Source organism: Antechinus flavipes, chromosome 5 (assembly GCF_016432865.1).
Source record: "Antechinus flavipes isolate AdamAnt ecotype Samford, QLD, Australia chromosome 5, AdamAnt_v2, whole genome shotgun sequence".
In the NCBI taxonomy this organism is placed as follows: Eukaryota; Metazoa; Chordata; class Mammalia; order Dasyuromorphia; family Dasyuridae; genus Antechinus; species Antechinus flavipes.
Genome location: NC_067402.1, coordinates 283,147,791 through 283,174,981, shown reverse-complemented (window position 1 = coordinate 283,174,981; position 27,191 = coordinate 283,147,791). Strand labels below are relative to the sequence as shown.

At 41.4% G+C, this 27,191-nt stretch overlaps 1 protein-coding gene across 2 annotated transcripts; it reads right to left on the bottom strand.

Moving 5' to 3' along the window:
- Nucleotides 1-44: 44 nt before the first annotated feature.
- On the bottom strand, nucleotides 45-27,191 carry ISX (intestine specific homeobox). 2 transcript variants are annotated; one of them, XM_051961608.1, is made up of 6 exons: nucleotides 27,106-27,191; nucleotides 24,308-25,824; nucleotides 21,143-21,376; nucleotides 6,542-6,693; nucleotides 4,878-4,994; nucleotides 45-1,970 (listed from the first exon to the last, which is right to left on the bottom strand). In XM_051961608.1, exons 2-6 carry the CDS (start codon nucleotides 24,489-24,491, stop codon nucleotides 1,770-1,772), a joined length of 888 nt encoding a protein of 295 aa, XP_051817568.1. In that variant the 5' UTR covers nucleotides 24,492-25,824; nucleotides 27,106-27,191; the 3' UTR covers nucleotides 45-1,769. The 2 variants fall into 2 exon arrangements, with proteins under 2 accessions (XP_051817568.1, XP_051817567.1); XM_051961607.1 differs by lacking the exon at nucleotides 27,106-27,191 and having other exon boundaries at nucleotides 24,308-26,106.

Here is a 27,191-nt window from a genome sequence, read left to right as displayed (position 1 = left end):
AATAAGCGCTTCCAATAATAACGTTAATAACAGCAACAACAATATCATTTGTAGAGGGCTTTAATTCATTCATTCATCTAACCATCCATCCATTCATTTAAGTCTTGAAACATTCCTATGAGGTAGGCGGGATAGAACAAACACTTCTGTTCCCATTGGCTAGATGAAGAAACTGAGGTCCAGAGACACTTGAGGCCTTGTCTAGAGTAACATAAAAGCAGTGACAGAATCCAGATTAGAACTGAGATCTCTTGAACTGCCAATTCTTTCCATAGAACTCCAGCTTGGCGGGTTATGATGAAAGGGTCATTTGGGTAGACAAAGGTGTCTCTTCTTTTGGGTAGACAAAGGAAGTCAAAGCGGTTCAGTATAATCAGTGTCTCCTCACAAAGCACTTTATAGTTTGCAGAATTCATTTATATCTGACTCTTACAGCATCCCTGAGAGGTATACATCCATTAAGCAGATGAGGAAACTGAGACTGGAGAAAAGACATGAGTTCCCCAATGTGACATAGGGTGTTAGTTGAAGGGCTCAGGTTCCATTCATGATCTCTAGATTTCTAGTTACTACTTCATTTTGCTCTGCTCTGCTTATCTATCACCGGGAGTCAGGTAAATTCATTTGACTTCCGAGGGGGGGACAATCACTTAGATACCCCTTTCCACATTTTACATGGAGGTGTCTATGCGTAGGTGGCAGTCAACTCTTGGGGCATCCTCCTTCCCAGGGATGGACTGTGGCAAATCAGTTCTAGCTTAAAAGGAAAGCATCAGTTATGAGTCCTGTAAACACAAGCCAAAGTTGATGATGGAGAGGATGGGTGAGATCCATTTCCTCTCTGGAGGAAATGTTTCAATGTCTCTAATGTCATGGACGTGTACATCTTCCTCTTCCTCTTTAAACCAGTCCACTTCTGCAAGTATTATTTTGCTAATTACTTAGAAGTCTTAAGATGGCAGATCTCAGGGGCTTTTCCAACAAAATATCAGGAGGGTTTTTAGCATAAGATCATCACACAGGCCAATGGAATATCCCATTGGGAAGACTCAACCCTCAAATCAGCCTATGTCCATTTCTTTTATTCTAGTTAAAGTCCACATTTCTGGATAGAGTAAAACATTTGTCCAAAGGCCAGTCTGGACTTTGTCTCAGGAAGCCCTTGTGGTAGCCTTGTGAAATGGCTTAGAGGAGGGTGGAGAATATTAACCTCTCTTTGGGGATTGACCTTTTCTTGTGCTTTTTCTTTGGAGAGGAACATTGATTTATTTTCCAACCAGACTCATGATCTCATGCTATGAATGTGAAGAAATCCCTCTGACAGCATAGATGTGGAGCTTTTTTGTTCCCTGGCAAACAGTTACCTGCGACATTGAGGAAAGACCTGACTTGCCCACAATCACACAGTCAGGATGTATAAGAGCTGGGTCTCGAACCCGGATTTCCCTTTCTCAGAGGCTGGCTCTCTGAGCACAACACCAAAGATAATGGGACAATTGTTCTGAGAATCTTCTTTGTTGAAGGGCTCACCTGTATCTCCTCAAAAGGAAGTCCCAAGCCACTTCCCTAAGCTTGGATATGGTGGTTTTGGGGAGGAAGCTGGTGGTTTTCAAGCTGTCAGATTCATATTGTGCTAAATGGGTCCACTTGACTTCTCCCCAGGGTGCCATCTAGCTTGCCTCATCTGCCACTTGGCAGTGGTGCTCGAGATGTTAGCCCAGAGAGGGGGCTTTCTTTTCCTATTAAAACCAGCATAAATATTGCCCCGTTCAGGATGTTGGGGGGAAGGAATGCCAAACATGGGGACACAGTCCAGAAACAAATGAGGGCTGGGAAACAGACAGCATGTTCCATGGATTGGGCACGAAGTAGGGAGGAAGCCAGGCAGAGACCAGCTGTCCTTGAATGGGAAAATGGCATCCAACTGGGGATACTAGGCTGGGGAGCACCCTGGGCATCAGACTGGATCCCTGTTTCAAGGAGAGAAAAGAAGAAATTAGTTCATGGATCTTCTTCTGGTATATGTTTGACCACTGGTTATCCCAAAGATCTATTTATTAATATTTATTATTAATTATTATTAATAAATTAATAATATAATATTAATAATAATTATTAATAATTACCAATAACAAATGGTTCTCTCAGAGACTTGGTTTTCCGGAGTTGCAAATCCCCATTTAATTATTCTGTCTGGCTCCAGAAGACTGGACCAGGAAGGACAGGAGGAAGTTATAAAGAGCAAAGTTAGCCGAAATGCCAGGAAAAACTTCCTTCCCATTTGAGTGGTCCAAAGCGGGAATAGATTGCCTTAAGAGGTGGGATCCCCATCACTGGAGAGAGTTTAGCAGAGCTGAATGTTGATTTGCTTTTACTCATACAATTCCATAAGCATTAGAACAGGAATTCCAATGCAAGGGTCTCTGTCTTTTCCAAAGTCATCATTGAATAGTGGGAGTGGATAGAACACTGGGCCTTTGCCCATATGGACACTTTTCTTTTGGGATCCTAGATCTGGAAAGGACATTGGAGGAAAGGACATGGAGGATATGGAGGTCAACCCCATCACTTTAACATATGAGTAAAATGAGACTCGCAGAGGTTCAGTTGACCCCAAGACCAACCAGGTATGAAATGGCTTCATACTCAGTGAAGCTTCAAATTCATGTACAAGTTCCTCAAATCCATCTATTTTCCCACAACTTATTATTTTAATTGAGAGATTAGCACATGAAAAAAAAATGAGTTGTTGAATCTGGGAACCTTCAATTTTCTTTTTGTTTCTCGGGATAATTGTGAGGAATCTTATAAAAGACCACTCTTCTGATGTGCTGAGTCTCTAATGAGAGCAAAGTATGTTAAGATATTATTAGGTCAAGGTCTGTAGTGTCATTGTGGGTTCAGCCTGTTCATTTATGGATCATTAATGGACATTAGCAGAATACTGGACTTCAACTCTGACCATTAGAAAGATGCTGAAGAGGAAATGAGCCAGGAAGAAGCTCTGTTCTTTCTAGAACTGTGATCCAGAGAATGCCCTTTGGATCAAAATCCAGGCAATGGCTTTGATGTGGGGCAAAGGGGGAGCATTAATGCCAATCCTTTATGTGTGTAGAGAATCTCTTAATGTTTCAAAGGCCTTTGATGTTGCTCTTCTCATTTGATCTCTCAACCTTCCCCGAGGTGGGCAGACAGACCCCAGGACCAGACATTTAGGTTTCACATGGGCAGTGTGAAATTTTTCAGTGGCTCTGGGCCTTGATTTTCCCATTTTAAAATGAAGGGATTTTAAGAATGAACTGGCTGAGTTCTAGCAAACTATGAATCTATGATGATCATTTCCCTCCCATGTGCTGAGAGAGAGGGACATTGATTATAGGAATTAGTAGGAATCTCATATGGGACTAAAGTCCCAGAGTTGTGTAGGAATGGGGCCATTGCCAGTGCCTCGGTATCCAGACTTCTTGATTAAGGCCCAGGTGCTCATTGAGGCCTTGGAGGACTTGTCATGGACATCAAAGGCTGAAGGAAGGGAAGGGGATATATTAAAGGGACTTACCAGAATCAAAGTAAGACCTGGGCCATGGACAAGAAGGAGTGGTTGAGGAAAATGTACCAAGCTTGGGTTGAAAGGGATGCTTAAAGCAGGACTGAGGCTATTGAGAAGAGGAACTGGAGTGGAAGAAGTAGATGATACCTTAGGACAGAAAAGATCAGAGGTGAAAGTATCCTTAGGACAGACTGTTATAGCTTCAAAGGCTCATAGAACAGAAAATCTGGGAACTGGAGGGAGCTTAGAAAATGGAATATCAGAGCTGAAAAGGGTGTTAAAGAATGTTGGAGCTGGAAGGGATCCTAGAACACAGAACATAGAGCTAGGAGGAGTCTTAGAACAGAGTCTTTTATAAGACTCCTCACAATTATACTAAGAGACAAAAAGAAAATTGAAGTTTCCTAGATTCAACTCATTCTTTTTTCATGTGCTAACCACCCCAATTAAGAGAATTAGGCCCGGGAGGGACCTAAGAACAGGAAATGTCAGAGCTGGGAGGGACCTAAGAAGGGGAAATGTCAGAGCTGGGAGAGGTCTTAGGAGCTAGAATCTCAGAACTGGGAGGGGCCTTAGGAGCTAGAATCTCAGAACTGGGAGGGGCCTTAGAACAGAAAATATCAGTGTTGAGATGTTTCCTAGAACAGAATATATCAGTCAGGAGATTTCTTAGAATAGAGAATGTCCTAATTGGGAGAGGCCTTAGAACATGTGATGTCAGAGTTGGGAGGGATCTTAGAATAATAAATAGGAACTGAGATCTTAAATAAGGAATGTCAGGCCATAGAATTTTAAAATTGGAAGGGGTCATCTAGTCAATCAGTCAGCATTGTTGACTGTTAAGTACCTACTATGTGTTCAAACTAAGGTAAGTGCTGGTTATCGCAAAAAGAAAAATGATGTCCTATTTGCCTCCCGAGAACTTCCATTCTACTGGGTTGAGATAGAACATAAATAAATAAATCTACAAATTAGGTAGATAAATAATGAAATAAATAGTGATTGGGGGGGGGGGCGCTGAGAGGGGCCACTAATTATCATAAAAGTTCTTTTACTCCAATCTGTCCAATCTCCCTCAGCATTTTAGGTCTGTGATGGTCATTTTAGGTATGAGAAGGTCAGTGATGACCCATGGTGATGGCCCTAGCCCCGAATTTATGACTAGTGCTCTAAGCTCCTGATAAAGTTCTTGATTGTTGCCACCATGAAAGTCCCTCTCATTTTCACTCTGGAATGGGGGAGTGCTCCTAGGGAGGTCAGCCCTCCCATCTGGGAGTCTCTTCTCCTTCTCACTGTCATTCCTGTCCAGGACCTGTCTGCCACTCACAGATACGTCCGGCTTTAGTTCTGGTGTGACGTCCATGTCTGTCAGGGACTGCAGGTCTCTGACGCTGCTAAGTTTTTCACGCTTCCTCCACTTGGCCCGCTGATTCTGGAACCAGATCTAAGGGGAAGGAGAACAGGAGAAAGTGACCAAGACAAAATCTTCATCATTATCTTGCCAACTGGCATTCAGACATAATCTTGTGACTTCAGAACATTTAACTCACATTATCTCAACAGATCCTTAAACCACCCTATGGGTTACATGGTACAGTTGTTCTTATTCTCTTTTTATTGCTCTAGTTCTCTCAAATGAGCTTCCTATGGCATAAAGTCAAGGCCTTGCATCCCACTACTTTCAGTTACCCTCCTTTAGATGCTCTCAAGCTTATCAATATCTTCCCAAAGCTCCAGATAAGCTCTAAGAAGGACAGAACAGTCTTATTCTTGCAAACTGCCTCAGGAGGGAGTGGATTGTCCATCACGTAGATGGTTTTTAAAAAAAATTATTAATTATGTTATTTTTTCTGGTTCTACATGTATATTAACTTTTTAAATACACATTTCTTTATGAATCATGTTGGGAGGAAAAAATGAAAACAAAAGGGGAAAAACATGCGAGAGGGAAAAAAAAACATAGAAAAAAAGAAGTGAACATATATGTGTTGATTTACATCCCTGCAAATGTTTATGCAAAGTTTTGTTGATTTGTTGGGATTATTATAGAGGAAGTCATTTTTCAGATATAGGGTGGAATAGCTGGCATCTGAGTTCCCTTACTGTAGAGGACTGAAGATATTGGGGAACTCTGAAACAAAGATACTTACAGCAGGGTGTTAACTCAGGATGACTGATGAGATGATGGTTCTCTAGTTCACATATACTTAGTACTTAGTATGGTGATGTAATGGTTCTACAGTTGGCACATGCTCAGTGTGCTGTAGTGATGTCATTGTACTAAGGTATATAAGGGCTGAAAGGACTTGAGGAAGAGCAGACTGCAGACAGATTCGAGGGTATGTGTGCTGGAGCTGGAGTTAGACTCCAGACTCCAGAGAAAGCTAGCCTGGACACTACTCCTTACTATTCTGAATTCTGTGATGCTATGAAAAACAGCAACAGTTTTATCTCAGGAAACCATGCAAGAGGACCTGGATGGAACTCCTGTAGATTCTTAAACAGGTCCCTTCCTTTACTTGAGTTTGGTCCTCTTCTAGAAAATGAAGAAAGAGTTTGAACAGTTGACCTCTGAGATCCCTTCTAGTTGAATCCTCTAATCTACATTTTTGGCCAAGAGAACATGGGGTAGGACATTTGGAATTGACCTTTGGCTTTTTGGAGAACTCAGGTTGCATTAGTGCTGTGAGTGTGATTAAGTGTGAGCTTAGCCCAGTAGGATGTGTGGCTGTTGAACTGGCCTTCTGTGATGGAGAGTGTGCAGGGGAAGGAATAAACTTGTCAGTCTGCTCGGACCTTGAGTAAGCCACATGGTACCGAGGAAGAATGTGGGTTGTGGAGTCAGGAGACTTGGGATTACCACTGCCATCTCCTTCAGCCCTCTCACTTTACAGATCAGGAAACTGAGGACCAGAAACACTGACCAAATGCTTTCAGAAGTAGCCCAAGCACTTTTGAAGCTTGAGCATGGGGCAGACATGGAGCACCCACCTGTATTCTGGCCTCTGGAAGATTGATTTTGGTTGCCAGTTGATTGCGGACGTGAATATCCGGGTAGTGGGTGAACTGGAAAGTCTTCTCCAGCTCCTGTAGCTGCTCTGTGGTGAACGTGGTACGGATTCTTCGCTTGCCTTTCTTCTCCTCTGCATTGTAAAGAAAGTCTCTTTTTAACAGCCATCCTTTTCCCTTCCCGTTCCCTTCCTTCCCACCAACTGGAGCGTAACCTCCAGATTATATAAGGTAACAGTGGGGCATCATACAGGATAGCTCCATACAAAATAATTTTGTCATAACAAGATAACTCTACAGGGACAGTTGTTTCCTCATTGGAGCTCACTTAGATACTGCTTTGCTACAGTCTTTTGTTGGAGTCCATTCATCCCATCAGTATGATGGAAAGAGCCCCAGCCTGGGAGCTGAAACCTGGGTTCTAATTTCTGCTTTTCATGTGACATTGGATAAATCATCTAATTGCTCTGACCTTGTTGGGACTTCAACATGTTGGGACTGGTCTAGGTGATCCCTACTTCCTTCAAATGCTAAAATATCCTTTTCTTCCAGTTCTCTCATTCTGTATTCCAAGTACCCTTTGATTTGTAACATTCAATATTCTAACATTCCTTGTTCTAAGGTTCCTCCCAGTTCTCGCATTCTAAGACCTAAACTCCACTCAGTTCTAGTGTCTTAACTTTAGTTCTATCTAATATTGCATGTTATAAGAGTCTAATATTACATGTTCTAAGATGCTTCTAGCTCTATCATTTCGTATCTTCTTTTCTTCCAGTTCTCGCATTCTATATTCCAAGTATCGTTTGACTTCTAACATTCTTTGTTCTAAGGTTCCTCCCAGTTCTTGCATTCTAAGACCTAAACTCCACTCAGTTCTAGTGCTTTAATTCTAGTTCTATCCAATATTACATGTTCTAAGATAATATTACCTGTTCTAAAATCCTTTTAGCTCTGCCATTTTGTATTCTATGACCCCACCCAGCTCTACCACTAAATGTCCTAAACTCCCTCCATTTATTGACATTCTGTGCTCTAAATTTCCTCAGGTCTCTGACACTTTCTGTTCTAAAGCCCTTCTGTTCTCCGACATTCCTCACCCTAAGATCTCACCAGTCTCGGTTATTTTGGGTTCTCACAGCCATGGTGTTCCAAGTTCCCCCTTCCATCCCCATTCTCTGGTAGAGGCTCCAATGATTTTCCAAGCATCAGCAGTAACCAGGAAGAGGGCAAGGTTTTCTAAGACAAGGACCATATTGTATCTCGTATCTTTGTCACCATCGGACTCCCCACACCCAGTGGGAAGTGAATCATTACTTCTGACTTCCTGGCTAGTAGCTAATCCTAGAATAATTGAGAGTCTCTGGTTTTTTTTTTCCTTTTTGGATTTGACTCAAAAGGGAGCAAAGCCTTTTTCTCACCTCCCCCATCTCTCCTTGGATGCCTGTTTAGAAAACGTGACTGTCCAGAAAACCATCTGCTACTTGGCTCCACAAATTAAGTAATTTGAAGGTCATGCCGTGGGCTCCGTGGTGAAATTTGTTTGGGGGTGGGGGGCGAGAAGTGAGAAAAAATACATATGGAGAAGTCGGTTCTGTAAATAAACTTGAAGGAAGGGGAGCCAAAAGCAGGCTTGTGGTCAAGTGAAATGTATGAGTCAGAAGTGTGGAACTGACCACCTGAAGGGATTGCTGATTTGGCGAGGTTCAAGCTCCGAGCCCCCAGTGGTGTAGCAGAGGGTTCCCAGGGCTGGCAGGGACCAAAGTGTGAAAGGAGGGCATCGGAGGCTAACCTGGCTTCAGACTAAATGGTCCTAGGAGCAGGCTGACTGATGATGATGGATGGTCCCTGCTGAGGGCTGCTGCTGAGGAGACACATCTCCTGCAGTAGGACTGGGATCAGATGTAGAGCTGGAAAAATTTGCAGAAGCCCTGCAGTTCTCCTCCTCCCAACCTTCATTTTTTTAGAAGAGAAAACCAAAGCCCAGAGATTGACTTAAGTGACTTGTCCAAGATCACACAGGGAGCAGAAGTTACTTTGCACTTATCTTCTACAGAGGCAGGGCGACACAATAGTTAGAGAGCTTGTCTTGTGATCAAGTGTGTTCCTTTAGTGTGTTCCACTTGGGTGATTCTCAGCTTAAGTCACTTTATCTCTCTGTGATTAATTAATTTTCTAAGACTGGGTATCAATATGCTTTGGTAGAGGGGATCCCTCCTAGGGACTTCTAAGGACTCTAGTTCAACTCAATGCCGTCATTTACCCAGGTCCAAAGGGGTACAGTGACTTGTGCAGAGTCATATAGGCAGGATATGTAGGAGGCAGGATTGTAACCCAGGTTAGAGACCAGTTCTTCATTCACTGTGTCACTCTGCCTTTTTTTTTTTAATTAAAGTTTTTTATTTTAAAAATATATACATGGATAATCTTTGACATTTACCCCTATAAAACCCTGTGTTGTAATTTTCCCCTTCCTTTTCCCCTATCCCTTCCCCCAGTTAGGAAGTGATCCAATATATGTTAAACATGTGTCACTCTGCCTTTTATCTAAAGATGGACATATAAGTTGTGTAGACATGTTACATCATGGACAAAAAGCGGTGGAAAATGGTCTGGTTAAAAAACAATTTTTCTGCTCTGTTGGTGTTCACATTATTCCCCTCCCACAGAATGTAAGCTCCTTAAAGATAGACAGGCTTTTTTTTTTTTTTTTTTTTTTGTAGTTTACTTTTATTTTTATTCTTCTGGTCCATGGCAAGAAGACCTTTCAAAGAAAAATTTCTAGCACTTAGCATAGAGCCTGGAATACTGAAGGTATTTAATAAATGCTTGTTGAATGGATTGAATGAATGGACTAGGATTTATCCAGCCTTCCTAATCCCTTTCATGCCTACATATACCTGAACACTGTAAGGATTTCTTATATCTTTATTTATATTTATACCCATATCTATATTTATATGTTCTAGATCTCTATATAATCTATATCTATATTCATCCTTATATCCATAGATGTAAATATAGATATAATAATAAATATAGATATATCGAGGTATATTGAATTGAATTGAAAAATACAAAGACATTTGTATATTTATTTCTACACATATATATGTACGTACCCACATGCACACATTAAACACAAATGTATATTTATGTGCCTTGTAACATACATATCTATATATAATGTTTATACATATATATACATGTATATTGAGGATGTGTATATATATATATATATATATATATATGCATGCAGGTGTATACATGTGTAGATTTGTCTATTCCCTGTCTATATAGACATAAAACCTTACATGTTTTAGGAGCTGATTTCTTGTGGCCAAATTTGTCACCTGGGGGCGACTTTTTAGCGATGGGCTAAATGGACTAAACGGACTAAAAAGTGATGGGCTTTTTTAAACTTTAAGTGATGGACCTTGGACACTAGATACACAGGGTACCACTGGACTTTTCCAGAATGGAGGGGATTGCACCCTGGTGGGAAAGCCTTTAAGAGTCCAAGGATACTTCAATTCTTGAATAAGGCAATAAAGAAGGATGATAGCCACCATTTTGTACACTGGTGAGGGCTTAATTCAATTCTCAAAGTGTTTATTAAGTGTCTGTTGGGTGTAAAACCGGTGTGTAAAGTTAGGAATACACAGGAAAAAAGGCACTGCCCTCAAGGAGTTTGCATTCTCCTGGGGGAGGTAGCAGAGAACTAAGAAATAAATACAGGATAATTTGAGGGAGGAGCTAAGGCTGATCACTAGAGGGATGTGGAAAGGCTTCCTCCTGGGGATGAGGTTTGAAGGAAACTGTATATATTACAAGATGGAAGCCAGGAGGATGTACTTTCTGGTCCGTGAGCAAAGTCCCAGAGGTTGGAATTCTGCTGGTAGCCAATAGGCCGTTTAGCTTGTTCTTGTGTTGTCAAGAGAGAGCAAAATGGATTAGGATTGGGGAGGTTAGAGCAGGATGGTAGAGAGAAATAGACTTGGCTACTTGTGCCACGACTGGTAGCTTGAGGGTGGGGAGAATCAGGGATAGTTTGCCCAGAGAGAATTTTGTGCTTGTGTGAACCAAAGCTGAAAGCAGCAAATCCCACCAGGAAGCCCCAAACCCCTCATATTCAGAGATCTGTGTCTCAGGAACCAATCAGGTCCCAGATGTAGTTGTGCTGGGAGCAGGATTGTGAGAGGAAAGGCTTTTTCCCCCCCAGAAAACCTTGGATAGTATAATCTGGGTGAGGATGCTCTGCTTAGGGCATTCCAGAAGAGAATCAGGAGGCAGAGAGAGACTGCTCTCTGAACCATGATGGAAGGACTATGATGGGAGGAAACCTTCTTTAGGTTGGCACCCTGGGAAAAAGCCCTGATGGCCCCCTCTTAGTTACAACTCTTTCCCTTCAAATCTGCTATAGACTTTTCTTACCCTCCATGAGCAAAGGGAAACTTTGTTTTTTGCCTGTGCAACTCCAAATTTTTCTGTTGCTGTGTGATCTCCCCTTTGAGGAAGAAAAACACCCAGAGCCAAAGACCAATCAGATGTATGGGGGGGAGAAAAACAAAGTCAGAGAATGGAAGAGTTATGACTCTGGCTTTTGAATGAGTCACCAGGGGACTCGAATATCTATTTGTTCACAAAGTTTTTCTCTTTATAAAAGCTGGAAAATTCCAAGGCCCTTTGAAATGTGCCAGAGACATTCCCTTTATCCAGGCAAGGGGGGGGGAGGAGAAGGACATGCTGTGGTACATGCCACATGGTGGGCATGGCCTGCTGGTTGGCAGACCTTCCAGGGGAAAAAAAAGAGAAAAGAAAGCTTTTCGGGCTCTTTATCTTTAAAGAGACAAGCAGCGGGTCTGGCCACACACAGAGAGCGGAGTGTACTGAGAGCTGGGACCCAGGCTCACATAGCCAGACCTGGAAGGACCTCTGGAGATCATCTGAGCCAGCCCTCTCATTTTACAGAAGCAGGAAGACTGAGACCCAGAGAAGGGAAGCTCTTTGTCCGAGGCCCCACAGTATTAGTGTAGAGTTAGGGGTGTGGTGCAATGGAGAGAGCAGAATTGGAACTCAGATGATCTGGGTTTGAATCCCAGGTTTGAAACCATTTATAACATGTGGGACTTTTGGCCAACCCCTGGGTCTCGGTTTCCTCATGTTAAAATAAAAACAGCAATGGGTGAGGTTGGACTCAATGGTCTCTCTTCTAAAAATCCAAGTCTATGATCCATGGCCTTTGTCTTACCCAATAACTAGAAAGTAGGACTCATGATTCATAGTATCACTGAATGCCAAAACTGGACCCTCAAGGTCACTTAATCTCCCCACCTTCCCTTTTCTTTGGAGATGAAGAAATCGAGTCTCATGGCCATGGTCACCTAAGAAGGAAATAGCAGAACAGGTACTGCTAACTCCCAAGTCCTGCTCTTTCCACTATACTAACCTTTCCCTGGGTTTATTTTTACTTGGCTATCCACACGTCCTGTGACCAGGGTAAGATCCCTCCTCTCCCTTCTCCTCTCATCATCATCAATAGGGCTTAAATGGCAACTATGTTGAGGGCGCTCTGCTAGGTATCATGGGGATACATAGGCTGTGCCCTCAAGGAAATTACAGCCTAGATCTGATGAAAGAAATGGTTTGTATACTCAGAACTATGGGCAAGGGGAAAGGGAGATCTTAGAGGGAAGGAACTAAGCTATAATATCAGTTCAAGTCTTGGGATAGAAAGACTCATCTTCATGAGTTCAAATCTGTCTGCAGACATGGGCTAGTTGTGTGAGACTGGACAATGCACTTCACCCCATTTACTACAGTTCCTCATCTGAGAAATAATCTGGAAATGAAAATGGCAAACCCCTCCAGTATTTCTGCCAAGAGAATCCCAAGTAGGGTAATAGAGAGTCAGCATTGACTTAAAAAACAATTTAACAAGAAGCTGAAGGAAAAGTCAACAGGAACACAGAGTGGGGGAAAAGGGTAGAGAGATAAGGCAAGGCAGAGCACAAGAAATTGAGCCTGGGAGTTGGGGGAAATGGAATAGATTTAAATTCATTGATACTATTTAATTTAATTTAATAGATTAATTAAATTAACAGATTGAATGGGAACTGTTGTTTTTAGCAGGAGATGATGAAGATCCTTCAGGAGAGAGGAAGAGGGAGGAAAAGCTGGAAGGGGATGACTAAGAGTTCAGTGGCTTAGAAAGAAAAGGAGTTCATTCAGAATTCCTGGAAAAGGGTTCAGTCTCAGCAAGAATGGCCATTTCTCCCTCTGAGATAAGAAGGGAGGGAGGGAAAAAAGAACAACAAGCATGAATATTTGTGGGGCTAAGAAATAGATAAAAACTCAAAACAATTCAGATGTTCTTTTGGGTTCTTTTTGCTCAAGTCATTTTTCTGTAATTCCTATGACTTCAATACTCATCATAGAACTGGAATTATTTGTTTGGAGTTAGGAAAGGGCAGGAGAGATTGAGGAGCATGGAAAAGATCTGAAATAACAGTGGAGGGTAATTAACTTATGTGATCAATGCTATTATGGTTTGTAAATCATAAAATACCAGATTAGTGGCTTTTATAATTCTGTTTTCTGAGCAGTCTGTCCTCTCTTAGGTTAATTGCAATAATATTGCTTCAATCTTTTTAAAATTTTCTCCCTAAGGATCTTCTCTTTCTCTAAGATTTGGCTTCTCCTTGTTCAAAATGGGCAGACAGAATTTAAATCCCAATTTAGGGAGATGGGGAGACAACTATGTTATTCCAAATCTATATCACACACGGTATAATTTATGTATCTATGTATCTGTCTGTCTGTCTATAGTATAGGGTAATAGGTTATATAGTATATCTATAATATAGTATAAAAGATTATAGTATAATCTATAATCAACACTATATCAAGCCATCAATTGATCAATCAACAAATACTTATTAAGCACTTTCTATGCCTAGACACTGTGCTAAGTGCTGGGGATACAAAAAGAGGCAGACAATCCTCACCTTCAAAAAAGTTACAATCTAATGTTAGAGATTATTTACAAATAGATATATTCAAAACAAGTGATATACAAGATAAATAGGAAGTAATTAAGAAAAAAGGAGACAATGGAATTAAATTGGAAGGTTTCTTGAGGAAGGTGTAGTTATAGTTGGGATTCAAAGGAAGCCAGAGAGGTCAGTTAGAATTGAGAAAACAGGTCTATACTTAAGAAAACCCAATCCCAACTTCATGAAGATGGGGAAAAAGTAGGCACTCAGTAAATATTAATTGACTAGACAATATTGACTGTGGAGAGTGCTGTGAGCTACGAGTCAGATGTCCTGAAGTTTCGTCTCAATCCTACCACTAACTCCCTGTGGGACTCAGGACAAGGCACTCTCCCTCTCATCTTCAGTTTGCTTTTCTATAAAATGAAAGAATTTAGTTAGATGACCTTTGAGGTCCCTTCCCATGCTGACATGTGGCAACCCAAGATGCTATTTCAAGACAAGTAGAGATTAATAGGTTAAAACTCCTTACCTATGGCCTTACTTTAAGAATGGCTTCTGAGCCAAAGAACCCTGAGAAAAATAAGGGATAAAGATAAACTGCTGTCTGGAGAGCTGAAGCGACTTCTCTCATCCCCATTTAATCAACCAAGCCCCATCACTTTGCTTGTGGAAACAAGATTTCATGGTCTGCCTTTGCCCTCATTCTCTGGCTGCTCTCCTTTCCTCTTTGCTATTAATCTGTTTTTGATCTCCTGAAGGCCTTTCAATCAAAACTGGTGTCTTGGACCCTTATACTTATACTTAACAATCCCTGGTCTCATTTCTTGGCAGCAGTGGGTAAAAGCTCTGTACTCACAAGGACAAACAATTAGGTGGTTCATCTTTAATAATGATGGCAATGATAATGATAATAATGATGATGACTGGCATTCATATAGTTCTTTAAAGCTGGCAAAATTCCTTATATGTGTTAACTCTTTTGATGGGAAAACTGGATTTAGTATCTCTCCCTCACAATCCTTTCCTCCAGTTTCAGAAGTGCCAACATCTTTTTCTAATATCTTTGGTTTTTATTTTGCTTTCATTTCCAAATATAGGATGTCTCCAAAATATTAGTGGTTTTAAGCTATTAAAATTTAAAAATTAAAGCTTTAAAAATATAGTGTTCCATACCCACAGACTCCAGATTTTCAGAGAGGGTGTCCTCTTGTTCTTAAAGAGACTTATTATGTGAAGTCATATCTTACTTTAAAACTATTAAAGCTTTAAATATACAGTGTTCCATGCCCATAGATCCTAGCTTTGCATAAAAGAGAGGGGTGGTTGTCATTTTGTTCTTAAAGAGACTTATTATGTGAAGTCCTCTCTTGCTTTAAAGCTATTCAAGCTTAAAACTTAAAGCTATTAAAGCTGAAAATCTAAAATGAAAAGTTATTAAAGCTTAAAACTTAAAGCTATTAAAGCTTAAAACTTAAAACTATTAAAAGCTTTAAATATGCAAGGTTCTATGCCTGTAGATTTAAGTTTTCTTTACAAAGAAGAGAGGTAGGTTTTCATCTTGTTCTTAAAGAAACGTATCATATGAAGTTCTCTCTTTAAAGCTTAAAATCTGAAATGTAAAGTTATTAAAACAAAGTTATTCGATCAGCAGGATGATTTCAAAGAGGCCTAGAGAGACTTACACAAACTGTTGCTAAGTGAAATGAGCAGAACCAGGAGATCATTGTACATGGCAACAACAAGATTATACGATGATCAATTCTGATGGACGTGGCTCTTTTCAACAATGAGATGATTGGGGCTGGTTCCAATGGTCTTGTGATCAAAAGAGCCATCTACGCTCAGAGAGAGGACTATGGAATGTGAATGTGGATCACAACATAACATTCTCATTCTTTTTGATGTTCGCTTGCATTTTGTTTTCTTACTCATTTTCTTTCCTTTTTGATCTGATTTTTTTTTGTGCATCAAGATAATTGTATAAATATATATGTATATATTGGATTTAACATATATATATATAATATATATTTTTACACTGTTTAACATATATTGGTTGACTTGCCATCTAGAGTAAAGGGTGGGGGGAAGGAACGGGAAAATTGGAATGCAAGGTTTTGCAAGAGTTAATGTTGAAAAATTATCCGTGCATATATTTTGAAAACAAAAAGCTTTAATAAAAAGGGAGACAAGAAAAAAACCCTGAAATTTATTAAAGCTAAAACCTAAGACCTTTGGAACACTTTATGCTTTCCCTCCTTCCTTTCCAAGAAACTCATGGACCCTTGTAACAAAGAATTAAAAAAAAGGCAAAATAATCTCCTCAATTGAATCTGAACAGAAGATGTAATGTTCCATGCTCATGGACTTCAAAGAAGGGGATGAGGTTGCTTGCTTGTTCTTAAGACTTGTGTGAAGTCATGTCTTACTTTTGAAATAATAAAAATAATTCCCTTTCCACTGAGATCAGTTTTCACATCTTGTGCTTGTGATATAGGTAGTATACAGGTATAAGGCCTTTTTTAACTGATGAGGAAACTGAGAGTTCAGAGAAGTTAAATTGTCCAAAGTCACAGAATTAGTAAGCGGTAGTTAAAACTCAAATCCAGATATTTTGGCTTCAAGTTTAGTGCTCATTTCACTGCACTCTTGCCTTAAATATGTAAGCTCCAATTGAATGTAATATCTTTGAGGGAAGGGATTGGTTCATTTTTCTCTCTTATCTCCGGGCCTAGACCCAATGCCTTGTACCACTGAGAAGGTGTTAATAACTGGTGAGTCGAAGTGGATTGTTGAAATTTAGCATTCAAGATGTTAATTCTCTACTCTTGGGAATTTTGCCTCTAGTTAAGACATGCTGTCGTCAAATCAGCAGCTGTCCCTTGGTTTTTAAAGCCTTATGGTTAAAACAGCCAGTTTCCTAGTCATGGCCAATAGCAGAGAGTACCCACACTTTTCCTCTTAATTAGGCTTGTTTTTTTTTTTTTTTTTTTTGGAACCAAAAATATGCTTTACTAAGCGACCTATCGGCATTCGTGTATGAAGTAGGTATCCCCAAAGCATCAGTTTATTATATAGTCATAACTTGTGGTGTGGCTCTTAGGGGAACGACTGGGGAGCCAGACTAATTGGGATTGATCAGCGTAAGTAGCATCATTAATTAATCCATCAATCAAACAAATGGCTATTGCTGTCTTTGTGCTGGGTCCTAAGTCTATGATATGAGGCAAATGGAAGAATCAGTCTCAGAGGGCTTTAGAGCCAGAATAGGGGACTTATAAACCACCTAGTTCAGGCCCTTTCATTTTCTAAGGTCTATTTCAGTCCTGACATGGTGAGTTTTAATATCTCTCCCAGCCCTGACATTCTCTACATTACCAGGTCACAGCTTTAGGATGAGAGGAGATCTTAGTGGTTATGTAGCCTAATCTTCCCATTTTATTTCCTTCTGTATAATATTTCTGTCATACAGAAACCAAGGCCCAGCAAAGCCAAATGACATGGGGAATAATGAGGAGGAGAGCCAGGATACAAAGCCTTTAACTCCAAATCCAGCCCTCCCTCCACTATTCCAGCCAAGAGAGGAAGATGTAGAGGACATAGCCTGCCTGTCCCTAAGCCTCAATCATTTCCTCAATCAATCTACGAGCATTTATTAATAAACTTATGCATCAGGCACTGTCCTAGGTACTGAGGCTATAGATGCTTTAAACAAATGCTTCTACTTGTTAGGGGCTTACAGAATAAGATGGAATATAACCAAAATATTAAAGTGTAGAGTGTAATTGAGAAATGAAAAATGTTTAGTAAGAGAAGAAATCAATGTGACCCAGAGCAGCCTGGGACAGCTCAAATGGGAGTTGAGTTTTTATAGGACATAGAAAGTTAGAAGCATGGAAGACCACAGTACATACAATATAAGAGTCAGAAGGTTCCTTATAAAAGAGAACACCAGAACTGGATGGGGCCTTAGAACAGTGGATGTGAGGGCTGGGAGGGACCTTAGAACAAGGGATGTCAGAGCTGAGAAGTATCTGAGAATAGGAAATGTCAGGGCTGGGAGGGATCTGGAAATACAGGTTATCTCATGCAAGTTTGAGTCTTATTTTTTACAGGAGGTAACTGAAGCTAAAGGATACCTACTTGTATGTGTGTTTCTGTGGAGCAAAGGAGCTGTAGTAGGAGGGGAGGGAAGAAGGAGAGAGACGCCAGCAGGGAAATGCCTCCTTCTGAGTTTCTCCTGTACTTTTATTAATTGTGAGAGCTGTGTCATCACACTCCAGTGGGCCTTCAAAGGGAGAGAGTCAGCAAAGCTTAATTAAGCCTGAGCCATTTAGCACATTGATCATAAGAAATACACAATTTACACAGGTGATTAGGCCATCTAATTATAGACCAATGTTTCTCTTGCTCAGATCTATTCCTAGTGTGGTTGCTCTGTCTATCGGTCTATCTATCAATCATTTATCTATTCATATATCTATCTATTATCTATCCATCTATCTAAATATCTTACTATCTATCACCTGTCATCTATCCATCCATCATCTATGTCATCTATCTATCATCTATTTATCCATCTATCTAAATATCTATCCATTATCTATTTATCTATCATCTATTTATCCATCTATCTAAATATCTATCCATCTATCAATCTATCATCTATCCATTATCTATCTATCTATCTATCTATCATCTATCTGTCTGTCTGTCTGTCTGTCTACCAGTGTTTGACAGAGATACAGAGTGAGGTTAATGCCATAGCAGAGAATGAATGCTGACCATCATGGTGGGTTCAGGATAGAGGATTCCTGGCTCCTCTCCTATAGAACCCCCTTTTGGGCTCTCGATGCTACTTTGAGAGTCCAAGATTCTCTTGAGAGTATTTCTGGGTTTTTTGAGGTGAGTCTGCAAATTATGAAGCCGTTTAGGGCTAAGTTAGGACCTTGGAGGTCATTTTCCATTTTGGAGCAAACTGAGCTCTAGAGTTTGTAGTGACTTAGGATCCTAGAACTAGAGGTGGAAGAGACCTCAGAGATGATCTACCTTAACTCTCTTATTTTACAGATGAGGAAACTGAGGCTTAAGAACCTTGGGTGCTTCCCCAAGGTAACCACGGAGAGGGAGTGGCAGAGCCATATTGGCCCAAACCATCCTGCCAAGGTCTTTTGCCCCAGTTTGACCCCCATCTGACTCTCATCTTGGCTTTAGTGCTTGGCTTTAGTGGAGGAAACCAGAACTGAGCTCATCCTATGGGGTGATCCTATGGGGTACCACTTTCACTTCATGGCATTCAGCTCTGGTGGGATTCTGTTTAAATTTTTCTCTTTAATACATGCTCACTAATATTCATTTTTATTGACTCATACTTTCCTTCCCTTTTCATAGAATAGAATCAGTGTTGGGTAGTGGATAGAAGCTTAGCTTTGGAGTGAGGAAAACTGGTTCAAATTCTACAGACACTTATTATACTTACTACATGCGACTCTAGCCAAGTCACTTCACCCTGTTTGCCTCAGTTTCCTCACCTGTAAAATGATCTGGAGAAGGAAATGACAAACAATCTCTGCTCAAAACACCAACTGGAGTCACAAAGAATTTGAAGTGACTCAACAACAACCTCTGAATGATATTCATCAAATATTTACAGAGTAACTGCAGGATCTTATTCTAAGGGATCTTGCAAAGATAAGAGTATGATACCCTATGTGGACAGAGTGACGAAAGGAGGGAAGGAGGAAAGGAGAGAAGGAGGGAGGGAGGGAGGGAAAGAAGAAAGGAAGGAAGGAAGCAAGGAAGCATCCTTTGTCCATAGCCATTCAGGCAATTATGAAGAAGTCTCATTGTTCTGGTTTTGATTACTTATTTTTTCTTCAGATCTCTTACACACTCCAGTCATGGAGTCCTAGAGGTGAAAGGGGCCCCAATCTGGTCTAGCCTCTTCACTTTACAGGGGTGGGGAAACTGAGGTTTAGGGAGAAAGTATTGTGAGCTCATAGCATCCTAGATCTAGGATGGGTTCTGAGAGGCTGTCTAGTCTGCATACTTCATTGGACAAGCTCAGAGAAGTTACTATTGAGCTTGGACATTTCTCTTCAGCAAATCTGTCTGGAAGTTTCCCCCTTCTTCCTACATAAAGTCCACAAAAGGGAAGGCCCCATACTGTGCCCCCTTATGGGACTGTTGTCTTATTTCTTTTTTTATCTTATTCCTTTTTTTTTTTTTTGTCTCCAGGCATATAAACCAATCCTTACTTCCAAAGCTGTGCTCACACCTATCTCCGTTGCTTATAAACAGAAGTGTTGAATGCACAGCATGAAGCCAGAAGCACTCCTGAGTGCAGTCCAAATGTACCAGGGAAATATTGAACACAATAGAAATACAATAAAGCATAGATAACATTACGTTTCAAAATTAAATCAATATGGCGCCCTCCAGGATCCTCATGTGTGTATTTAGTGGCCAAATAGGAAATCCAACTGTGCATGATAAAGCAGGGAATGAAATAATTAAAGCTGGGGACAGAAGATCTGAGTTCAAATCCTGGCTTTCTTTTTACTACCAAGATGGTTTTGGAAAAGTACTTTCTCTCCTGATTTGATTGGTAAAATAGGGGCTCCTTTCAGCTCAGAAACCCATGATTCTCTGGATTCCAGGAAGCAAAAAGCAGCTCCCAATGCAGTCATGCGGACTGCTCTGAAAAAAAAAAATCAGCTCGGGGTTCCATGTGCCCCAGTGCCAGAGGTATTAATCACCATTCCTGGAGATAACATTATCAGTGCTGTCCCAGTAGGGCTGGGTTGGGCAGAATGGGGCAGAGTTGCCGACTTCTGTTCTTGGCCATACTGGCGGAAGATTGAGCTTTGAAGCCACATCTACCCATTGGCCCTGTGCTCTCTGGGCCATCAGAACAGTATTCTAGCACCAACACACACCAAGCCCTTTCAGAGATTTTTGAAGAAAATTATTTTCCTGCTTTTTCCAGCCTTGAGACCTGATTGTTCAGAACATACTACCAGCAGAGAATGAGAATTATAAGATCACAGATTTATAGATATAGAATAGAAAAGGACTTTAAAGGCCTTCAAGTCCCTTCATTTTACAAATGGGGAAACGGAGGCACAGGAAAGTTTATTAACTTTACCAAGGAATTCAGTAAATATCTGAAGTGGGATTTGAATCTAGGTTTTCAAGATTTTAAATATGATACTTTTCTCCAATATTTCTAGGTTACTTGATAAAAACTTGCCTAAGGTCATACTTGTGGAGCTTAAGTATAGTAAGGAACTATGATGCAAACACAGAAAATGGAAAATATATTACATAAAAATAGGACGCAGGGTGGTATAAGCGAATATATTATTTTTTGAATATATGTATATGTATGTATCTACAAACATATTTACATACACACAGATATGTACACACATAGGTATGAGGCCCACGGAGTTAAAGATTAAGTAGCAAAAGCAACATTTGACCCCTACTTTTCTTGATTCCTAGCCCAGCACTATATAAGATCAGAGGAAGGAATGGAACGTCTTTCTCACTGTTCTACTACATAGAGCACCATGGCCCTACTTACCATGTAGGGAGTGGTCACTAAGGAACTTGTGATCATGATCTTCTTCTCCTTCACATTTCCTGTTTCCCCTTGAGGGATCCAATCCTGGGCTTGTAGCTGGGGAAACCATCTCTTGGGGTTCTGGGGAGCTGGCCGATTTCCCTGGGATTGTCTCCACAAGGAGTAGTGGTCTGGGAGAGGGGGCCGGTGTCATCTGCTTGGGGCCTTTTTCCCATTTTCCCACCAGTTTGGGACCTGGAAGAGGCAGATTCATGAATTAAATGGGATCATCTCTTAAAAAAACTTCATGTCCCATGTTTGAAGAAGGAAATATATATATGTATTGGGGATAGGAAGAAGGAAGTGGTCTAGAAAGAGAGAAAAATATCTAATATTCCAAGAGACAATATTTCAAGGGAATAGTGAATCCAAGACAACCGCAGATATAAGTGGCAAAAGTTTTAACAAATCATTTTTCCCTCTCTGGACCCTTTGTATTATGAAAGGTTGGTCATTTTTTATCTGCTTGTCACTTCTGACTTTCCCTCTTTTGAGACCTCTTCCAGCCCTGAAATCCCTTGTTCTAAGCTCCCTCCCAGCTCTGATACCCCCTGTTCTAAACTCCCTCCCAGCCCTGACATCCCCTGTTCTAAGCCTTCTTCCAGCTCTGATATTCCCTGTTCTAGGCTCCCTCCCAGCCCTGACATCCCCTGTTCTAAGCCTTCTTCCAGCTCTGATCTTCCCTATTCTAAGACCTTTCCCAGTTTTGACATTCTGTATTCTGAAGACCCTCCCAGCTTATTTCTAATAGTTTAGGTTCTTTTACCTCCAACATTCTCCAATTCTCCAATTTTTCCAGTAGTTCAGTTGGGTGGTCACCTGACTTTTTTTCCCCTTTTAATTTTGACAAAGACTTGGGATGGGAGCAAGAGTAGACAGAGACCTAGACAACCCATTTCCTGGCTTGGCTTTCTCTGGTTTCCTGAGGACTTCATGGGAGCAGCCCCCAGACTCGCAGGACAGGGTCTGTTTCTATAAGGACTTTCAGTTTCCCTTCTATTCCAGCAGCTACACAGTTAGTCCTGGGAAAAGTGGATGGACCTAACATCCCAGTCCCCTAATGGATGAGTGGGGACAATGATGGTCTTATACAAAAATGGAGGCCACTGGGAAGGCTTTCCTGTCCTCACCAAGAATTTTTTGGGTGGCTGATATTCTATAGGCCATCACTAGACACTCATTGCTTTGGGCTGAAGTCTCCCAGAATCCTCTGGGAAAATATAAATATTCTTGGTAAAAAGAATGGTCATTATAATAATCACAGGTAGCATTAAAACTGAATTTAAAGGTTTGCAAGGTGGTTTATAATCAAGATCTCATTTGAACCTTATAATAGATCACCTCATGCTCCAGAGACAAGTCCTATAGGAATTATCAACCCCTTTTTATACAGATGAGAAAACCGAGCCTTAGGAAACCCAAGTGATATGCCCAATGTCATTCAGGTAAGCGAGCTACAGAAATGCGATTTATACTTAGCTTCCAAAGTCCTGCTCTAGTCGCTCCACCATGAAGATATTAGTGGGTCAGGAGCTGTTAACATTTAAGGCAGCCACAGTGACCTTCAGGCTCTGAGACCTAGTTCCTTTATATATACACCCCTTTAAGTTTACTTTTCCCACAACAACTCATGAGGAAGCTACTGCACACATTATTCTACCCATTTTTTAGATGAAGAAGCAGCTGGCTGGAGAAGCTAATTAACTTGTCTGAGGTCGGACAGGCAGAACCTCTTAGTGCTGGGATTTGAATTCAGATATTCAATTCTTTTAATACTTTCTGTACAGGACACTGCCTTCTATTTAGAATCTGTGCTCCTCATTTGGAACACAACATCTCTTTCTCTCCTCTCTCTTTCTCTGTTTCTGTCTCTCTCTCTCTCTCTCTCTTTCCCCTCTCTCTTTCTCTATGTCTCTCTCTCTTCTCTCTTTCTCCCTCTCTCTCTCCTTTCTCTCTCTCTCCCTCCTTCCCTCCCTATCTCTCTGTCTCTGTGTGTCTTTTTCTCTCTCTGTCTCTCTCTCTGTCTGTCTGTCTGCCTCTCTCTCTCTCTCTTTCTTTTTCTCTCTCTCTCATCTCTTCTTCTTTCTCTCTCCCCTATTCCACTTTAACACACACACACACACACACACACACACACACACACACACACACACACAACTGCCCAGCAATTGGGAGACTATATAGCATAGTGGATGGGCACAGGGGGACAGAGCAGGGCTTCCTGAACTTTTACCACTCATGACCCATTTTAGCCTGAAACATTTTGATGTGACCTTGGGTCATAATAAGTATACAAATAAAACATTTACTGATAATAAAATGTAATTTTGTCATGCCCCATATTCAGTTAAGCAATGGCGTCGGTGTCCACAGTTTAAGAAACTTTGCATTAGAGCACTGGACCTGGAGTCGGGAAGACTCCTCTTCATGAGTTCTATCTGATCTCAGACACTCATTAGCTGTGTGCTCCCGGACAGGTCACTTCACCTTGTTAGCCTCAGTTTCCTCATCTATAAAATGAGCTGGAGGAGGAAATGACAAATCACTCCCGAATTTGCCAAGAAAACCCCAAATGGGGATACGAAGAATTGGACATGACTGAAAAGCGGCTGCCCATCACCACCACCACCATGGGGACAGAAACTAGAATCGCAGTCCCAGGGCTCCAATTCTGCCTTAAATATTATGTGTAACTTTGAGCAATCTCTCTGTGACTCAGTTTTCTCATTTCTCAATTGCATGTGTTTAGACTTGATGGCTTCTAAGGTCTCTTTTACCTCTAAATTTATGACACTATGATTAACTTGAGCTCTTTCAAGTAATTTAAGGCCTTTATAATTTTAACATTCCGAATTTTAAATTCTAAGCACCAGGAGCCCTTGATTCTAGCACCAACTCCCCCTCAAATTACCTCATTATGCTTTAGGCAAATCACAACCTCTCAGTTTCCTCACTTGTTAAGTGGGCAGATTGAATTCTGTTAAAAAAATAATTCTAGGATCAAGATCTTTACGTTGATACTGGAAATGTGAGCTCTGTTCAGGGGCTGTAGGAGTAAAACCTGGACTCTACCAAATTCCCTTTTATTTTCTAGGGTATAAAAGCAACGAGTAACAAGATACTTACCTTGGGAGAAGGCCTGGGAAGTGTTCTCTTGTTGTAGGGGATCAGCAGCATCCTGGTGGGCATCCTTTCTGCCTTGCTCTTTAAGCTCTCTTTTATTTGTTGATTTCTTCAGGATCTCCTCAATGGAGAAGGGCAGACCCAGTTGCTTTGGGGTACCACATTTGTCCAGAATCTTCCCCTCCATCTCTCTGACCCAAAGAAAAGTCAGGCAGTTTCAGCTCTCCCTTTGAGAGCGAAGGCTGGGGGAGTAAGGGAGTGAGGGTTTGGAGTTGGCAGTTGAAAATGAAAATGAGATAGGGAGGAATTACTGTTTCCTCCCGAGCAGTTCTTGGGCTCTTAACTACAGATCTGGGGAATGGGGAGACATTGGAGCTTCATGCTAGAGGCTCCTGCCATCTCCAGTCCATTCCCTCTGACTTTCCTGGAACTCTTTCTCCTGGAGAACAATGACCTTTGAATGGAAGCACACATCACATCACAACAGAATGGGCCACTGCATGGCTGGGCAATCTGGAAGGTGGGCGATTGGTCACCCTGTGGTCCCGGAGGCTGCTCTCTTAGGGGAGGGGTAATCTAGGCATGGGAGAGCCAGCACATCCCCCTGGATCCTCCGAGGCTAGGTTCACAGTCTTTTCCAACTCCAGAGTCTTCCTTTTTCTTTCATAAATTAGTTATCAGGAACAAGATCCCAAGATGAAAGGGAACAGGGACAAGAAAGAATGAAGAATTGAAGGGAAGAGATCAATTTTGGGATCCAACAGGGATGGGATCCAAATTCCCAAGGCTTTGTGAGTTTCATCCAGGCCACTGAACTCAGTCTTGGGGAACGAGACTACTACTTTTCTGGAGGCTGATCATGTTTCAGGAAGCTAAAATTCACCCTTTACTCATCCAACAATCTCTGCAGAGATGGCCTATCAATCCCCATTCCAGAATAAGTGATCCTGGATCCTCCTCAGGAAGAGGTTTGGTCCTTGATCATTGATCCTTTCAGAATTCAAATTTTTCTTTTTTCCTTTTTTTTTAATCAGCTAGTCACTGGGAACTCAGAGAGTTCAAAGAGAAGGGAAAGAATGGTAAGATGAGGTACAAGAACCAAATCTTAGTCACTGAGAAGAGGTCCTCATCTTCTCTCTGAACTTGTTTTTTTTTTTTTTTTTTTTTTTAGGCTATTATCTCACCCTTCAAAATTCATCTCTACTTTGCAGCTAGTGCAAAGACAAGGTGTTTCTTGCTCCTTCTCTGGGATTAAGTGATTCGGCTCAGCTTTCCCTAGAGAATTTAGGTCTCTTTATCCTTTCGAGTCCACACCATCCAGGGTACTGTTCATAGGAAGGTTTAATTGACTCTCCAATATGACGCTCTTTCTTCCAGTTGAGGCTTTGCCAGTCTTGAGCTCCTTCTCTTTGCTTCCTTATGCCTTCCTCCGTTGGGCTTTCCTTATCTGTCAGTGTTGGCAAGACCTGTCCCCCTCTGTTCAATGGGCAGATGGTTCTGGACCTGATAGGCTGGGGTCCCTGTAAGGAATTACTGTGTAACCAGGGTGGGGGTAAGGAGATAATAAACCGCACCCTATAATATGGAGGAGTCCATTCCCTTTATGTGGCTGGGACTTCTGTGAACAAGAAAGTAAGCAGGGCAATAGGAAGAGGGAAGGAAGAAGGAATGGGAGGTGTCAGGGAGGGTCTGAAGAAGAGAGCCAAGCTAGAATGAAGGGAAGAGAAAAGAAGGGGACCCTAGGCTAACAACGCCCCATGAAGACTTTAAGTTGTCATAAAAAGGATTTACACAGCTCAAAGTATTTATGGATCATAGATTATTGCTATATAGACAGGAAGGCTAAAGCCCTGGGAATAGGAATCCAGGTTCCAGCTGTGGACACTCCCTGCCAAGTGAACTTTAGTCACTACACATGTGGCTCTGCCACCAGAACAATGCTAGGGGTAGCGTCCTAAGGGATTGCTGTGGATATTCCATTTCCACTGACTCCCTGTCATGAGGATGTACCTGAGGGGCAGCGAAGGTGGCAGAGGGATGGGGGGTAAGGCAACCCCTAGCCAGGAAATGAGCTTTTATTGAGTCACTGGTAAGAAGTTTAATGGAACTTGGCCAACTGATTAGATCTGATCACAGGCATTCAGTCATTCAGCTGTTTTCAAGTCATGTCTGACTCTTTGTGACTCACTGTGGGGTTTTCTTGGCAAAGCTACTGGGATGGTGTGCTATTTTTCTCCCCAGCTCATTTTGCAGATGAGGAAACTGAGGCAAACGGAGGTAAGGGATTTGTCCAGGTCATCTCAGACTCCAGATCTGGTCTCTAGCCATTGTAGCACCTAGCTGTCCCTCAGTAAGCATCGATTCCAGGTAACTGAGAATAGGAAGAATAGCAAAAACATGGTCTTCAAATAGCTTACATTCTAATGGTGGAACAACATCCCCAAAGCTTTGTACTTAAAGATATGTCGGCCCCTCCTTTTAATTGCATTTAATTTAGCAAGCATCCATTAATATCCTGTGAAAGGATAGTCAGCAGGTGCTGGGGATATAGACTTATACTGCTCACTCACTCTACAGCTGCTTTTCCTCTTTGCTTCTTAGATCCATGGGGAAACGGGGATGGGCAGAACAAGGAGAGGGAATGTGATATCAGAGGGTCAGAGAGAAAGGGATCCCAGGACCTATGAGGGCAATGATGCATCTGGGTTCTTAGCTACCATTAACTCCACTCATTTTGCTGGCTTTGACCACAAAAAATTGGACTTCCTTGTTAGGACAAGACAGCTGGGGGAAGAACGTACCTTCCACGGAGAGTGGGGTTGCCCTTTTCTTGAATCTACCTGGTTCTCCTGCTCATTCCTTGTGCCTCGAGTTCCCCCAGACTTCC